Source organism: Oenanthe melanoleuca, chromosome 1A (genome assembly GCF_029582105.1).
Source record: "Oenanthe melanoleuca isolate GR-GAL-2019-014 chromosome 1A, OMel1.0, whole genome shotgun sequence".
NCBI lineage: Eukaryota > Metazoa > Chordata > Aves > Passeriformes > Muscicapidae > Oenanthe > Oenanthe melanoleuca.
The window spans coordinates 66540369-66558407 of NC_079334.1; the positions used below are offsets into that span (position 1 = coordinate 66540369).

General features: G+C 47.4%; 1 protein-coding gene and 1 pseudogene across 1 annotated transcript; both read right to left on the minus strand.

Moving 5' to 3' along the window:
- Window positions 1–2590: 2590 nt before the first annotated feature.
- On the minus strand, window positions 2591–8839 carry LOC130248360 (endonuclease domain-containing 1 protein-like; annotated as a pseudogene).
- A 3159-nt stretch (window positions 8840–11998) lies between these two features.
- Window positions 11999–17935, minus strand: LOC130265048 (endonuclease domain-containing 1 protein-like). Its single transcript, XM_056513819.1, has 3 exons — window positions 17840–17935; window positions 15080–15398; window positions 11999–13047 (listed from the first exon to the last, which is right to left on the minus strand). The coding sequence occupies exons 2-3, from the start codon at window positions 15362–15364 to the stop codon at window positions 12508–12510; spliced, it is 825 nt and encodes a 274-aa protein (XP_056369794.1). The 5' UTR covers window positions 15365–15398; window positions 17840–17935; the 3' UTR covers window positions 11999–12507.
- Between the last annotated feature and the right edge of the window lie 104 nt (window positions 17936–18039).

The following is an 18039-nucleotide window of genomic DNA, read 5'->3' on the forward strand; positions in this document are numbered from 1 at the left end:
TGTTGACATTTGTGTGCAAAATTCCTCAGAATTTCTCTGAAATTTACTGATTTTAAGCATAATATGTCAGGATGAGTTAAATATATACACAGTTCTGAATTTACCCTTTCTTATAAAGAGGGAATTCCACAGAAAAGAGAGGTTTTCTATTTTTATTTAGGGAACTTTCTTCATAGCCACCATGAAATAGGTTGACAGTTGTTTGTAATAGATTCCGTAGAATTTCTATGAAATTTGCTGACTTGCAGCATGGTATGTCAGCATCAGTTATCTGGGTCTGGTGACTTCCTTGATCATTTCATCAATCCCACCAGCTGCAGCTGCTGCTGCTCCAGCACCTCCATGTGTTTCTGTTCCCAACAGAACATCTCTGGTGACATGAGGTGGACTGGCCTGTCTCTGAGGACACTCAGACACTCACAGGCTGCTCTTGTGCAGCCTCACATAACATCATTCCTATGGCCAGGCAACAAATATTCTCTTGCCTGATGGCCATGGCTTTGTAACAGCTTCATCCCAGCAGCCTGGGAAGGAGAAGGCTCTGGGGATAGCTCAGAGCTCCTGCCAGGGCTTTAGGAGTCTACAGGAGAGCTGGAGACAGACTTTGGGCAAGGGCAGGCAGTTGAGAGATGTGCTGGGTTCAGAGTTAATTTTCTTGACAGTGGCAGGCATGGGGCTGTGTTTTTGGAGTTCTGCTGCACACAGAGTTGATAACACAGAGATATTTTTTGTTATTGCTGAGCAGATCTTTCACAGAACCAAGGCCTTTTCTGTTTTTTTTCTGCCAGGCTGGCCATGAGGCTGGGGGGACTTGGGATGTTGTGAGGAGACAGAGCCAGGACAGGTGACCCTGAGTGACCTGAGGGATCTTCCAGACCAGGTGACATCATGCTGAGTATATAAAGTGAGGGGAAGAAGGAAGAAGGAGGGCACATTTGCAGTGGTGAGTTTTGTCTTCCCAGGTAACTGTCAGGTGGGATGGGGCCCTGCTCTCCTGGAGGTGGCTGAACACATTTCTGTCCATGAGAAATGGGCAAAGAATTCCTTGAATGTGCTTTGCTTGTGTGCACAGTTTTGCTTTTCCTGTTACACTGTCTTAATCTCCACCAACGAGTTTTCCATCATTTATCCTTCCAGTTGTCTCCCTGATCCTGGTGTCTGGGAAGTGATGGAGCAGCTGTGGGGGGTGTGGCTGCTTGCTGGGGAAAAACAAGATATTAGGAAAAGGAAAACGATGGGAAATTGACTGAATGTAGGTATAGATTAGTTATTAGGAGCATGTTTGGTACTGTGGTGGTTATGGTGGTGAAGTCCCAGCAGAGGCTGCCCACAGAAGCTGAGCTGCCCCATCCCTGGAAGTGGCTATGACCACATTGGCTGGGGTTTGGAGCAACCTGGGATAATGGAAATTGTCCCTGTCCGTGAGAGGACATAGAACTAGCTGGTCATTAAGATCCTTTCCAACCCAAAATGTTCTGTGACTCAATGATCATTCATTCACTCAAACTAAAGTGGACTCATTTCCTTCCATTTCAAAAAGTCCAGGAATAAGAGAATGATGAGGTGATGGTTGCAACCAGAACTATGCAGAAGAGTGTGTTAGACCTTAGTTTTTTAAAAAAAAAATGGATGAGTAATGTGTTCCTTTTGTCTCTGTTAACCTGGGACTGATATCTTAAACAAAGAAGGGTTTAGCCAGAATGAGGGAGAAGGCCAAGAAGAAGCAGATGTGGCAGAGCTGGGGCAAATTCCTCCTTTCTGATGAGGCCCAACTGACATAACAAAGCAGGGCCCAACAGTGGTGACATCATTAGAAGGGGCCATAAAGCATCAGAGACCCCCAGAGTGTCCCCCAACTCCACAGTGCTGCATGACACAGGGTCAACCCTCCCAGGTTAATGTGGGGCAATCCCACATGAGCCTGAAGGCACAGAACCCTTTGAAATCTTTGTTGCACAGGCCCCCACCCCTAAATCATCAAGACTGAGGACATCAAGGTTGCAGATCTCATTGCTGGAGACATGGGGGTGTCTTGTATGAGCTGTTGGCACCCTGGCCCACTTTGTTCATGCCCATTCACAGGAGAATAACTGGTGACTGATATTGACATTTGTGTGGGTGTTATGGCATCCTCAGATTGCACTTGGACCCCCAATGAATTGCAAGGATGTTCCTGGCACTGTGACATCACTGGTGGCTGCTAGAAATTTCAGTGAGGAGCAACTTGTGGTTTATATAAGACATGAACTTGCAATTCTGCAATGCAGCAATTGAGTTTTATTGTAAGCTCTTGCACAATAAATGATGTGGCACCCAATGATCTTTTACAAGCACTGAATACATTTCCCCAAATCAATTTCCCATAAGGCTGCAGAAAAGCTTCAGAATCAGGGCAGAGAATGCAGGTATCCAGTGAGAGCATCACAGGAATTTAGCTTTGGCTGCTCTAAGCTTTCTATGTATCTGATGCCAAAGGCTGCCTGTCTGATACAACAGGTGCTGCTCTCAAGGTGCACTTTCAAAAGCAAGCAAACAAAAGCATGTCCCAGGATCACATAATCACTGAATTGTTGGGTTTTGCAGGGACTTGTCAAGATCTTCTAGTCCACACTCCAGGCTCAAGCAGGATGAGCTGGAGCAGGTTGTCCAGGGTCGTTGCTGGGATTTGGGTATGTGCAGACATGGAGATGTCCAGACAAGGTGTCTGGGCAGCCTGAGGTGCCCTGGTGCCTTGGCCTTGCTAAGGAGGTGAGGGACAAGTCAGCTGCACACTGTCAGGGACAGCTAAGGAGGAGAGGACTCGTCCCTGAGAGCTCTCTCCTGAGATGGGCAGCAAAGCAAAGCAGCTGGAGGCTCTGCCCACGGCTCTGTGCCTTTGGGCAGGGCAGGAGGTGCCCTGAGGGACAGAGCTGGAAAGACACCAGAGGAGGAAGCAGCACAGAAGCTGCTCAGGACATTTGTCCCCCTCTGCTGTGCTGTGCTGAGAGCCCAGCTGCAGTGCTGCCTCCAGCTCTGGGGCCCAGAGCACAAGAAGGATACAAAGCTGTTGGAGTGGAGTCCAGTGCAGGCCATGAAGGTGCTCTGAGGGCTGGAGCACGTCTGCTCTGGAGAGAGGCTGAGAGAGCTGGGCATGTTCAGCCTGGAGAAGACTCCAGAGAGTGCAGTACCTACAGGATGTCTAAGAGGGCTGGAGAGGGTCTTTGGACAAGGGTATGGAGTGACAGCACAAGAGGGAATGGTTTCCCACTGATGGAGGGCAGGGTTAGATGGGATATTCTAAAGAAGTAAATTCCTGGGAGCAGACTGTGCTATGAGCAAAAGTTACCCTGAGCTGTTTGACTGCCCCATCCCTGGAAGCATTGAAGGCCAGGCTGGGGAGGGCTTGGAACAACCTGTCCCTTGAAAACCAACCCATTCAGTGATTCTGTGGTTCTGTGACATGTGGGAAAATTTTCTGAGCCTTTTCCATGAAGGATGTGAGGCTTATTGCCGGGACAGGCATTGTTGAATAGAGTAACAACTTTCCCCCCATAGAGCTCAGACAATTTCGTTTCCAGCCTCCCCAGGTTGAGATTCGTCACCTGGTTTATGCCTCTCTCGTTCTTAGCAATGGCCCCCCAAGCCCTAGTGGGATTTGTACCCACCAGGCAGCAGGCAGCTGACCAGATGTGGCTGGGTACATTAACCTCCCATTGGAGATGTTGGTGTTCCCAGGTACAGCACCCGTGATGACATAGGTTTTATCACAGCCGTCAGTCTTGTTGCGCATTGTTGTGTCCTCGTACACACTCCAGGCACCCTGGTTGAGTGTGCTGTACTGGGGCACTATGTTGGTGAGGGTGAAGGTAGCCCACCTGCTGGTCTGCTCATAAGGTGGCCACTGGGACACAAGTGACCACGGTCCACAGGCATCACGGCACTGCTGTAGTCATTCTCAACAGCCTGATTCTCGCCAATATTCGCTGAATGGATGGTCCACGGCTCAGCCATTTCTTTGCCATAACTTTTTTTGTCAATCAGCTTGGCAGGAGAAGAAGGAAAAAAGGTGTCAGTACTGAGGATGCATAAAATGAAACAGATTACCCTGGAGCAGATGTCTCTGATTGTCAAAACCACATTTTTTGTCATCTCAATGTATGAAAATGAATGAATCAGAGAGAAATCATAGACATGCCCATCCTGCATGAACACAAAAGCTTTATAGAGAAAGCAGCTCAGAATGTGACTGCTCTCATTTTGACTTGTGACCTTTGTCATCCAGCCTGAAGCCTGTGCTGGGAGCATGGGTGGATGCATGAGGCAAGGAGCATTTCCCACTCCTAGGATTGAAAGGTGACTTTGGTGAGACACCTTCCCTGCCAAATCTGCTTCCCTTTTCTCCTGTCTCCACAGCCCAAATCTGCCCAGGGCTCTCCCTGTATCCCCTCATGCCACACTGTGATTCTGTGATTCTGTGATTCTGTGATTCTGTGATTTTTTGTATGGTTGCTGCAGGTGTAGCCCAGTCCTGGAACACCAGAGGTTGCCTGCTCTAAGCCCATACCCAGTGAGATGTGAAAGGACATCAGTTCTGCAGCTGAGGTTTCCCTGGTAGTGCTGCAGTTTGTTCAAGGATGAACATTTTTGCTCAGGAAGCGAAAAGATCTCAGTGTAAATGGAGTCTGTGACAGCACTGCTAAGAATGTGTCTGAGAGCTGATCTGGGCCAGGGAACATTTTCTGCAACATCACTCAAAAGAAGTTACAAATGATCAGCCTCTGAGAGGAGCCTGTAATCCCAAAATAGAACTGGGGAAACCTTGGCAGTATTCCAAAAAGCCTTCTGGAGAAAGTTTACAAAATCAAAGATTTTCCACCTATCCTATGCCCAGGATCAAGGAAGAGATAAGGCCAGTGATGGGTATGGAGCATGCTGGCCTGGAGGCAAGTGGCCTGGTCCATGCAGGGCATTTGGATTGAGAGGATCTTTAAGGTTCCTTCCAACACAAACCACTCTAGGATTCTAGAAAGTTACAAAAGTTTTTATGCCTTGCTAATGTGGATAATGCAGTGGAGCAAGAGCAGATTCAGTGCTCCTGCTCACCTGAGTAACTTGTGACAAATTATTATTTTTTTTCCATAACTTCAACAGGTTATTCTTCATATGTAGGGAAGCATGTTTAGCCTTCCTCTGGAACTGGACATTATGATCTTCCACAATTTCACCCAAAATGCTGCCCCTACTCTGCCCATGCAAAAGTCCTGAATTTGCTGTTCTTCTATTCCTTAATTGGCCTGGCCTGTCTTCCTGGAGGTTTGAAGGACATTTGGGAGGGCTCTATAGCTTGGAGTCCTGTCTGTCTGCTGGATCCTTCTGGAGCAAGCCTGAGCCAAAGGTGCTCAGGGGTCACTGCCCATGCATGGAGATCACACCCTTCTGACTGCACTGACACTGATGCTCTCACTTTTCACTGCCTCAAACATCACTCCAGAAATCCCTCCACACTTAAGCTGACCCTCTCACCTCCAGTGCCTTTTCCCCAAGGCTTTGTCCCTGGATCATCTCACCCCCTCCTGAGTTTCTCCTCACTTCTCTCCCACCCCTCACAAAGCCTGTTTGACTCTTCCCTGGGAGCAGATGAGCTCTGTCAGGGATGCAGAACAGCTCAGGGCAAAGTGGGGATCAGATGCCCAGCAGGACTGTTGGTCCCTCAAGTTTAGCCTCTCTTGGGTGCCTTTTCCCCATCACTTGGTCTCCCACCCAGAGCAGTGCACAGGGAGGGGAATCATTTGACATTGTAATGTAATGCAAATTGATTGGATTTGCTGTTGCTGTCAGGTCAAGGCAGAAAACTGGGCACCTTAGGGATATGATTCATCTCATCCTCGGTGTCTCAGATGCATCAGAGGAACCACATGTAGTGCAGGTGTTTGAAATAAAAGGAGAAAATTCCCATCCAATGTGTCCATTTGCATGTGAGTAGTGGTGTGGTAGGAAATAGAAGTGGTAATTTAAATGCTGCAGCTCATTTCTGAGTGAGTGGAGAGTGATGTACTGTAAGAGAGACACTCACCTGGGGCTCAATAAACCATGAGTTATATCTGTATCCATGTCCAGGCTTGTAGATATAAGCAGAGTACACTGGAATTCTGCGAGTTTTGTCATACAGGGTGGCAAAGTGATATTTGTTACTTAAGCGCTGGCAGATCCTGGCTGCATTTGTTGGACGCAGGGTGTCACTTGGGGGGGTCTTCTCATAGAAAAACTGAGCACATGCAGTTGTAAAGGATGTCACCACCTCGCTGTGTCCCAGGCAGAGGCAGCTCGCCAACACCTGCAGCAGCAGCAGCCCCAGCATGGTGGGAGGATTTCAGTGAAGGGCTCTTGCTCCCCTGCAAGGCAAATGCAGAGGGACACTCAGCTTGGACACAGCTGGGCATGGCCTGGAGGGTTTTTGTGCAGAAGCAGAGAGCTGGCAGAGGGGGGATTATGAGGGAGCAGGAAAGGAGTAATTTCTGTCCTCCAGGATGCTGGGAAGGATGAATTAGGAAAACCTTACAAATATGATTGCTTAGCAAAAGATTTTGAAACCATAAGCAAAATAGAAATGATAGCAGTTTTCCACTATGGGGCTGAGAGCAACCATGTGACCGTTTAAAGCCTCTTTCCTTTGTTTAGGTAATGCCAAATGCCAAAAATACCAAAGAGCCAGAAGGCATCCAGTTCCAAGTATGGCAGGAAAGGTTTAGAGATAACGTTTATTGATAAGAAAGCAATAAAACATGGTAATATAGCAATTCCTATAGGTTGCATGCAAGTATTAGGAAATTATTATATGGTAGTAGAATGGTCAGTGGAAATTAAAATATTCAACATAGAAGAGGACTTATGATATTGTAAATGGGAAATTGCTCTTTTATTCTCTCTCTTTCTTATTCTCTATTACTCTGTCTCTCTTACTCTCTCTCATACTTCTCTCTCTGTCCTGCTCTGAGTTGTAGCTGGCAGTTCTTAGCAGGACCCTCTATACCCACATGCTAACAATAAAATACAAACTTCAAGACCAGAATACAGAGAGCTCCTGAGCTTCTCCTGACGACCATCCCCCTAAAATAACTTCCACACCAGGATATGGAAAATCCACGAGGGCAATAAGGGTGAAACCTGAACCAGGGTTTAGGTGCCCAGAGGAGGAGGCAGCAGTGAGAGAAGTCAGCCTGGGTGAGGAAGGAGCCAAAGGCACCACGACTGCAATCATCTATCACAGCAAAGTTCTCTTGCAACTGAGGCACAGCCCTGGCACAAGGTCACCTTTCCCCACCTCCCTCCTGCTCTGGGCACCTCCCCACAGCAGACACCTGCAGCTGGGCACGGACTCTGCTCAGCCCCCTGCAATGCTGAGCTGGGCTTTCATCTCACGGGGCATTGGGCAGGGCAAGAACAGCAGTGCTGCACTTCCTACATGTCTCTGGCCCCATCCAGCTTCACACAGACACACAGCCCCTCCAGTCACACCCAATCCTGAACCCAAATGATGCACTTGGGGTCCTGCCTCTCAGCTGACATTGGGCAATGGCTGTCCTGCTGCTCACCTTGCATTTCCACGTTATCCAACCCCAGACTCTGAATTTACAGACACATGGAGAGAGAAAATGAAGGGCCAAGCAGATGGCAGCAGCAAGCACAGGGGATAACAGATAACACCTCTATCTTATCAGCACAATGGCTGCTGCAGTGCAAGCACTGAGGGGGGGCAGCTCTTCCTGTGTGTGCTTGGGAAACCTACTGATGCCCATCTTCAGCTTGATGATGGATTTTCCTGTATTTTCAAAGGCACCATTGAAGGAATTCCTTGGACAGCCAGTTGTTCCTATTTGTCTTTCTCAGTGCTGAGGTGATTCTCAGCAGTCATTAGGATCATTCCTTTATGAGAAAACTGCTGAAAGCTCCCTGGGATGCTGGCAACCAAGCCAGGGGCTTTGTGTCCTTTCAGAGGCAGCACAGGTTTGGGATAGCAGGGATGCTGCCATTTGCATGGCCAGACACTCAGTGCAGTGATTTATTATCATCAGCATTTGGAATAAGGCAGGTAGGACAGGCAGTTCAAAGGGTTCCTGGGAGAGAAAGCTGCCACAGCCCCTAAAGCAAAGCTCATTGGTGACCAATGAGCTGGAAACTGAGAACATGTATCAAAGTTGGTGATTTCTTACAGTACTCTGCAGAGCACAGCCTATTTGCCCCAAATCAAGCTGAGAAATATCTGAAAATTTCTTTAGGTTTACCCACATAATGAGATTAAAAAGATCTAATAACTAACTCAATAGACATAGAGGAAAATCCTACAGTAAATGGAAAGCGCAGGACTCTTCTCACAGCCCTAAAGTGGCAGAAAACTCTCAAATGCCTCTGCTGCAGTCTCAAACTGCCTGGGTTTATATGATCTCCTAGTAGACAGAGAAATTAGGTTTCCTGAACATAGTTTAGGGTGAATTTTCCCGGAATTCAGCCACATGTGTTTCTCTAGAGCCCACTTCAAAGGTTGTGGTTGAAGTCTTGGTGCTTATAAAAACCACCCCTCCTTCTTATTCAATAGTTTGATATCAATTTTCAGGTGAGCTGGCTTGAGTTTCCTTCTCAAATCCTTCCTACTCTCCTTGCCCTCCTGATTGACAGAGGATACTAAAGTGCCGTAGAATTCAGTGCATGCATAAGATCTGATTGCTCCTTGGAGCTCAGCAACTCAGGTCTAGGCTTTATCTAGATATATATTTATTGCAGAGCTCAGGGAAAGCTTTGAATATTGGAGAGAATGGGGAGGAAGGAGCAGGAGCTTACCTTGAAGCAGAGTCTCAGAAGAGGCAGATGAAGAGTTCCTTCAGTCTTCTCCCTGGAGTAAGGACAGTTTGAATCCTCAGCAGTGCCACTGCAATATATACCATGTCATAAAAATGCAATTTATACCCTTGTTATAAACAGGGAATTCCACAGAAAAGAGAAGTTTTCTATTTTTATTCAGGGAGTTTGTTCATACCCACCCTGAAATTTGTTGACATTTGTGTGCAAAATTCCTCAGAATTTCTCTGAAATTTACTGATTTTAAGCATAATATGTCAGGATGAGTTAAATATATACACAGTTCTGAATTTACCCTTTCTTATAAAGAGGGAATTCCACAGAAAAGAGAGGTTTTCTATTTTTATTTAGGGAACTTTCTTCATAGCCACCATGAAATAGGTTGACAGTTGTTTGTAATAGATTCCGTAGAATTTCTATGAAATTTGCTGACTTGCAGCATGGTATGTCAGCATCAGTTATCTGGGTCTGGTGACTTCCTTGATCATTTCATCAATCCCACCAGCTGCAGCTGCTGCTGCTCCAGCACCTCCATGTGTTTCTGTTCCCAACAGAACATCTCTGGTGACATGAGGTGGACTGGCCTGTCTCTGAGGACACTCAGACACTCACAGGCTGCTCTTGTGCAGCCTCACATAACATCATTCCTATGGCCAGGCAACAAATATTCTCTTGCCTGATGGCCATGGCTTTGTAACAGCTTCATCCCAGCAGCCTGGGAAGGAGAAGGCTCTGGGGATAGCTCAGAGCTCCTGCCAGGGATTTAGGAGTCTACAGGAGAGCTGGAGACAGACTTTGGGCAAGGGCAGGCAGTTGAGAGATGTGCTGGGTTCAGAGTTAATTTTCTTGACAGTGGCAGGCATGGGGCTGTGTTTTTGGAGTTCTGCTGCACACAGAGTTGATAACACAGAGATATTTTTTGTTATTGCTGAGCAGATCTTTCACAGAACCAAGGCCTTTTCTGTTTTTTTCTGCCAGGCTGGCCATGAGGCTGGGGGGACTTGGGATGTTGTGAGGAGACAGAGCCAGGACAGGTGACCCTGAGTGACCTGAGGGATCTTCCAGACCAGGTGACATCATGCTGAGTATATAAAGTGAGGGGAAGAAGGAAGAAGGAGGGCACATTTGCAGTGGTGAGTTTTGTCTTCCCAGGTAACTGTCAGGTGGGATGGGGCCCTGCTCTCCTGGAGGTGGCTGAACACATTTCTGTCCATGAGAAATGGGCAAAGAATTCCTTGAATGTGCTTTGCTTGTGTGCACAGTTTTGCTTTTCCTGTTACACTGTCTTAATCTCCACCAACGAGTTTTCCATCATTTATCCTTCCAGTTGTCTCCCTGATCCTGGTGTCTGGGAAGTGATGGAGCAGCTGTGGGGGGTGTGGCTGCTTGCTGGGGAAAAACAAGATATTAGGAAAAGGAAAACGATGGGAAATTGACTGAATGTAGGTATAGATTAGTTATTAGGAGCATGTTTGGTACTGTGGTGGTTATGGTGGTGAAGTCCCAGCAGAGGCTGCCCACAGAAGCTGAGACTGCCCCATCCCTGGAAGTGGCTATGACCACATTGGCTGGGGTTTGGAGCAACCTGGGATAATGGAAATTGTCCCTGTCCGTGAGAGGACATAGAACTAGCTGGTCATTAAGATCCTTTCCAACCCAAAATGTTCTGTGACTCAATGATCATTCATTCACTCAAACTAAAGTGGACTCATTTCCTTCCATTTCAAAAAGTCCAGGAATAAGAGAATGATGAGGTGATGGTTGCAACCAGAACTATGCAGAAAAGTGTGTTAGACCTTAGTTTTTTTAAAAAAAAATGGATGAGTAATGTGTTCCTTTTGTCTCTGTTAACCTGGGACTGATATCTTAAACAAAGCAGGGTTTAGCCAGAATGAGGGAGGAGGCCAAGAAGAAGCAGATGTGGCAGAGCTGGGGCAAATTCCTCCTTTCTGATGAGGCCCAACTGACATAACAAAGCAGGGCCCAACAGTGGTGACATCATTAGAAGGGGCCATAAAGCATCAGAGACCCCCAGAGTGTCCCCCAACTCCACAGTGCTGCATGACACAGGGTCAACCCTCCCAGGTTAATGTGGGGCAATCCCACATGAGCCTGAAGGCACAGAACCCTTTGAAATCTTTGTTGCACAGGCCCCCACCCCTAAATCATCAAGACTGAGGACATCAAGGTTGCAGATCTCATTGCTGGAGACATGGGGGTGTCTTGTATGAGCTGTTGGCACCCTGGCCCACTTTGTTCATGCCCATTCACAGGAGAATAACTGGTGACTGATATTGACATTTGTGTGGGTGTTATGGCATCCTCAGATTGCACTTGGACCCCCAATGAATTGCAAGGATGTTCCTGGCACTGTGACATCACTGGTGGCTGCTAGAAATTTCAGTGAGGAGCAACTTGTGGTTTATATAAGACATGAACTTGCAATTCTGCAATGCAGCAATTGAGTTTTATTGTAAGCTCTTGCACAATAAATGATGTGGCACCCAATGATCTTTTACAAGCACTGAATACATTTCCCCAAATCAATTTCCCATAAGGCTGCAGAAAAGCTTCAGAATCAGGGCAGAGAATGCAGGTATCCAGTGAGAGCATCACAGGAATTTAGCTTTGGCTGCTCTAAGCTTTCTATGTATCTGATGCCAAAGGCTGCCTGTCTGATACAACAGGTGCTGCTCTCAAGGTGCACTTTCAAAAGCAAGCAAACAAAAGCATGTCCCAGGATCACATAATCACTGAATTGTTGGGTTTTGCAGGGACTTGTCAAGATCTTCTAGTCCACACTCCAGGCTCAAGCAGGATGAGCTGGAGCAGGTTGTCCAGGGTCGTTGCTGGGATTTGGGTATGTGCAGACATGGAGATGTCCAGACAAGGTGTCTGGGCAGCCTGAGGTGCCCTGGTGCCTTGGCCTTGCTAAGGAGGTGAGGGACAAGTCAGCTGCACACTGTCAGGGACAGCTAAGGAGGAGAGGACTCGTCCCTGAGAGCTCTCTCCTGAGATGGGCAGCAAAGCAAAGCAGCTGGAGGCTCTGCCCACGGCTCTGTGCCTTTGGGCAGGGCAGGAGGTGCCCTGAGGGACAGAGCTGGAAAGACACCAGAGGAGGAAGCAGCACAGAAGCTGCTCAGGACATTTGTCCCCCTCTGCTGTGCTGTGCTGAGAGCCCAGCTGCAGTGCTGCCTCCAGCTCTGGGGCCCAGAGCACAAGAAGGATACAAAGCTGTTGGAGTGGAGTCCAGTGCAGGCCATGAAGGTGCTCTGAGGGCTGGAGCACGTCTGCTCTGGAGAGAGGCTGAGAGAGCTGGGCATGTTCAGCCTGGAGAAGACTCCAGAGAGTGCAGTACCTACAGGATGTCTAAGAGGGCTGGAGAGGGTCTTTGGACAAGGGTATGGAGTGACAGCACAAGAGGGAATGGTTTCCCACTGATGGAGGGCAGGGTTAGATGGGATATTCTAAAGAAGTAAATTCCTGGGAGCAGACTGTGCTATGAGCAAAAGTTACCCAGAGCTGTTTTGACTGCCCCATCCCTGGAAGCATTGAAGGCCAGGCTGGGGAGGGCTTGGAACAACCTGTCCCTTGAAAACCAACCCATTCAGTGATTCTGTGGTTCTGTGACATGTGGGAAAATTTTCTGAGCCTTTTCCATGAAGGATGTGAGGCTTATTGCCGGGGACAGGCATTGTTGAACAGAGTAACAACTTTCCCCCCATAGAGCTCAGACAATTTCGTTTCCAGCCTCCCCAGGTTGAGATTCGTCACCTGGTTATTGCCTCTCTCGTTCTTAGCAATGGCCCCCCAAGCCCTAGTGGGATTTGTACCCACCAGGCAGCAGGCAGCTGACCAGATGTGGCTGGGTACATTAACCCTCCCATTGGAGATGTTGGTGTTCCCAGGTACAGCACCCGTGATGACATAGGTTTTATCACAGCCGTCAGTCTTGTTGCGCATTGTTGTGTCCTCGTACACACTCCAGGCACCCTGGTTGAGTGTGCTGTACTGGGGCACTATGTTGGTGAGGGTGAAGGTAGCCCACCTGCTGGTCTGCTCATAAAGGTGGCCACTGGGACACAAGTGACCACGGTCCACAGGCATCACGGCACTGCTGTAGTCATTCTCAACAGCCTGATTCTCGCCAATATTCGCTGAATGGATGGTCCACGGCTCAGCCATTTCTTTGCCATAACTTTTTTTGTCAATCAGCTTGGCAGGAGAAGAAGGAAAAAAGGTGTCAGTACTGAGGATGCATAAAATGAAACAGATTACCCTGGAGCAGATGTCTCTGATTGTCAAAACCACATTTTTTGTCATCTCAATGTATGAAAATGAATGAATCAGAGAGAAATCATAGACATGCCCATCCTGCATGAACACAAAAGCTTTATAGAGAAAGCAGCTCAGAATGTGACTGCTCTCATTTTGACTTGTGACCTTTGTCATCCAGCCTGAAGCCTGTGCTGGGAGCATGGGTGGATGCATGAGGCAAGGAGCATTTCCCACTCCTAGGATTGAAAGGTGACTTTGGTGAGACACCTTCCCTGCCAAATCTGCTTCCCTTTTCTCCTGTCTCCACAGCCCAAATCTGCCCAGGGCTCTCCCTGTATCCCCTCATGCCACACTGTGATTCTGTGATTCTGTGATTCTGTGATTCTGTGATTTTTTGTATGGTTGCTGCAGGTGTAGCCCAGTCCTGGAACACCAGAGGTTGCCTGCTCTAAGCCCATACCCAGTGAGATGTGAAAGGACATCAGTTCTGCAGCTGAGGTTTCCCTGGTAGTGCTGCAGTTTGTTCAAGGATGAACATTTTTGCTCAGGAAGCGAAAAGATCTCAGTGTAAATGGAGTCTGTGACAGCACTGCTAAGAATGTGTCTGAGAGCTGATCTGGGCCAGGGAACATTTTCTGCAACATCACTCAAAAGAAGTTACAAATGATCAGCCTCTGAGAGGAGCCTGTAATCCCAAAATAGAACTGGGGAAACCTTGGCAGTATTCCAAAAAGCCTTCTGGAGAAAGTTTACAAAATCAAAGATTTTCCACCTATCCTATGCCCAGGATCAAGGAAGAGATAAGGCCAGTGATGGGTATGGAGCATGCTGGCCTGGAGGCAAGTGGCCTGGTCCATGCAGGGCATTTGGATTGAGAGGATCTTTAAGGTTCCTTCCAACACAAACCACTCTAGGATTCTAGAAAGTTACAAAAGTTTTTATGCCTTGCTAATGTGGATAATGCAGTGGAGCAAGAGCAGATTCAGTGCTCCTGCTCACCTGAGTAACTTGTGACAAATTATTATTTTTTTTCCATAACTTCAACAGGTTATTCTTCATATGTAGGGAAGCATGTTTAGCCTTCCTCTGGAACTGGACATTATGATCTTCCACAATTTCACCCAAAATGCTGCCCCTACTCTGCCCATGCAAAAGTCCTGAATTTGCTGTTCTTCTATTCCTTAATTGGCCTGGCCTGTCTTCCTGGAGGTTTGAAGGACATTTGGGAGGGCTCTATAGCTTGGAGTCCTGTCTGTCTGCTGGATCCTTCTGGAGCAAGCCTGAGCCAAAGGTGCTCAGGGGTCACTGCCCATGCATGGAGATCACACCCTTCTGACTGCACTGACACTGATGCTCTCACTTTTCACTGCCTCAAACATCACTCCAGAAATCCCTCCACACTTAAGCTGACCCTCTCATCTCCAGTGCCTTTTCCCCCAAGGCTTTGTCCCTGGGCCATCTCACCCCCTCCTGAGTTTCTCCTCACTTCTCTCCCACCCCTCACAAAGCCTGTTTGACTCTTCCCTGGGAGCAGATGAGCTCTGTCAGGGATGCAGAACAGCTCAGGGCAAAGTGGGGATCAGATCCCAGCAGGACTGTTGGTCCCTCAAGTTTAGCCTCTCTTGGGTGCCTTTTCCCCATCACTTGGTCTCCCACCCAGAGCAGGGCACAGGGAGGGGAATCATTTGACATTGTAATGTAATGCAAATTGATTGGATTTGCTGTTGCTGTCAGGTCAAGGCAGAAAACTGGGCACCTTAGGGATATGATTCATCTCATCCTCGGTGTCTCAGATGCATCAGAGGAACCACATGTAGTGCAGGTGTTTGAAATAAAAGGAGAAAATTCCCATCCAATGTGTCCATTTGCATGTGAGTAGTGGTGTGGTAGGAAATAGAAGTGGTAATTTAAATGCTGCAGCTCATTTCTGAGTGAGTGGAGAGTGATGTACTGTAAGAGAGACACTCACCTGGGGCTCAATAAACCATGAGTTATATCTGTATCCATGTCCAGGCTTGTAGATATAAGCAGAGTACACTGGAATTCTGCGAGTTTTGTCATACAGGGTGGCAAAGTGATATTTGTTACTTAAGCGCTGGCAGATCCTGGCTGCATTTGTTGGACGCAGGGTGTCACTTGGGGGGGTCTTCTCATAGAAAAACTGAGCACATGCAGTTGTAAAGGATGTCACCACCTCGCTGTGTCCCAGGCAGAGGCAGCTCGCCAACACCTGCAGCAGCAGCAGCCCCAGCATGGTGGGAGGATTTCAGTGAAGGGCTCTTGCTCCCCTGCAAGGCAAATGCAGAGGGACACTCAGCTTGGACACAGCTGGGCATGGCCTGGAGGGTTTTTGTGCAGAAGCAGAGAGCTGGCAGAGGAGGGGATTATGAGGGAGCAGGAAAGGAGTAATTTCTGTCCTCCAGGATGCTGGGAAGGATGAATTAGGAAAACCTTACAAATATGATTGCTTAGAGAAAGATTTTGTAACCATAAGCAAAATAGAAATGATAGCAGTTTTCCACTATGGGGCTGAGAGCAACCATGTGACCGTTTAAAGCCTCTTTCCTTTGTTTAGGTAATGCCAAATGCCAAAAATACCAAAGAGCCAGAAGGCATCCAGTTCCAAGTATGGCAGGAAAGGTTTAGAGATAACGTTTATTGATAAGAAAGCAATAAAACATGGTAATATAGCAATTCCTATAGGTTGCATGCAAGTATTAGGAAATTATTATATGGTAGTAGAATGGTCAGTGGAAATTAAAATATTCAACATAGAAGAGGACTTATGGTATTGTAAATGGGAAATTGCTCTTTTATTCTCTCTCTTTCTTATTCTCTATTACTCTGTCTCTCTTCCTCTCTCTCATACTTCTCTCTCTGTCCTGCTCTGAGTTGTAGCTGGCAGTTCTTAGCAGGACCCTCTATACCCACATGCTAACAATAAAATACAAACTTCAAGACCAGAATACAGAGAGCTCCTGAGCTTCTCCTGACGACCATCCCCCTAAAATAACTTCCACACCAGGATATGGAAAATCCACGAGGGCAATAAGGGTGAAACCTGAACCAGGGTTTAGGTGCCCAGAGGAGGAGGCAGCAGTGAGAGAAGTCAGCCTGGGTGAGGAAGGAGCCAAAGGCACCACGACTGCAATCATCTATCACAGCAAAGTTATCTTGCAACTGAAGCACAGCCCTGGCACAAGGTCACCTTTCCCCACCTCCCTCCTGCTCTGGGCACCTCCCCACAGCAGACACCTGCAGCTGGGCACGGACTCTGCTCAGCCCCCTGCAATGCTGAGCTGGGCTTTCATCTCATGGGGCATTGGGCAGGGCAAGAACAGCAGTGCTGCACTTCCTACATGTCTCTGGCCCCATCCAGCTTCTCACAGACACACAGCCCCTCCAGTCACACCCAATCCTGAACCCAAATGATGCACTTGGGGTCCTGCCTCTCAGCTGACATTGGGCAATGGCTGTCCTGCTGCTCACCTTGCATTTCCACGTTATCCAACCCCAGACTCTGAACTTACAGACACATGGAGAGAGAAAATGAAGGGCCAAGCAGATGGCAGCAGCAAGCACAGGGGATAACACCTCTATCTTATCAGCACAATGGCTGCTGCAGTGCAAGCACTGAGGGGGGGCAGCTCTTCCTGTGTGTGCTTGGGAAACCTGCTGATGCCCATCTTCAGCTTTGATGATGGATTTTCCTGTATTTTCAAAGGCACCATTGAAGGAATTCCTTGGACAGCCAGTTGTTCCTATTTGTCTTTCTCAGTGCTGAGGTGATTCTCAGCAGTCATTAGGATCATTCCTTTATGAGAAAACTGCTGAAAACTCCCTGGGATGCTGGCAACCAAGCCAGGGGCTTTGTGTCCTTTCAGAGGCAGCACAGGTTTGGGATAGCAGGGATGCTGCCATTTGCATGGCCAGACACTCAGTGCAGTGATTTATTATCATCAGCATTTGGAATAAGGCAGGTAGGACAGGCAGTTCAAAGGGTTCCTGGGAGAGAAAGCTGCCACAGCCCCTAAAGCACAAAGCTCATTGGTGACCAATGAGCTGGAAACTGAGAACATGTATCAAAGTTGGTGATTTCTTACAGTACTCTGCAGAGCACAGCCCTATTTGCCCCAAATCAAGCTGAGAAATATCTGAAAATTTCTTTAGGTTTACCCACATAATGAGATTAAAAAGATCTAATAACTAACTCAATAGACATAGAGGAAAATCCTACAGTAAATGGAAAAGCGCAGGACTCTTCTCACAGCCCTAAAGTGGCAGAAAACTCTCAAATGCCTCTGCTGCAGTCTCAAACTGCCTGGGTTTATATGATCTCCTAGTAGACAGAGAAATTAGGTTTCCTGAACATAGTTTAGGGTGAATTTTCCCGGAATTCAGCCACATGTGTTTCTCTAGAGCCCACTTCAAAGGTTGTGGTTGAAGTCTTGGTGCTTATAAAAACCACCCCTCCTTCTTATTCAAAAGTTTGATATCAATTTTCAGGTGAGCTGGCTTGAGTTTCCTTTCAAATCCTTCCTACTCTCCTTGCCCTCCTGATTGACAGAGGATACTAAAGTGCTATAGAATTCAGTGCATGCATAAGATCTGATTGCTCCTTGGAGCTCAGCAACTCAGGTCTAGGCTTTATCTAGATATATATTTATTGCAAAGCTCAGGGAAAGCTTTTAATATTGGAGTGAATGGTAAGGAAGGAGCAGGAGCTTACCTTGAAACAGAGTCTCAGAATAGGCAGATGAAGAGTTCCTTCAGTCTTCTCCCTGGAGTAAGGACAGTTTGAATCCTCAGCAGTGCCACTGCAATATATACCATGTCATAAAAATGCAATTTATACCCTTGTTATAAACAGGGAATTCCACAGAAAAGAGAAGTTTTCTATTTTTATTCAGGGAGTTTGTTCATACCCAC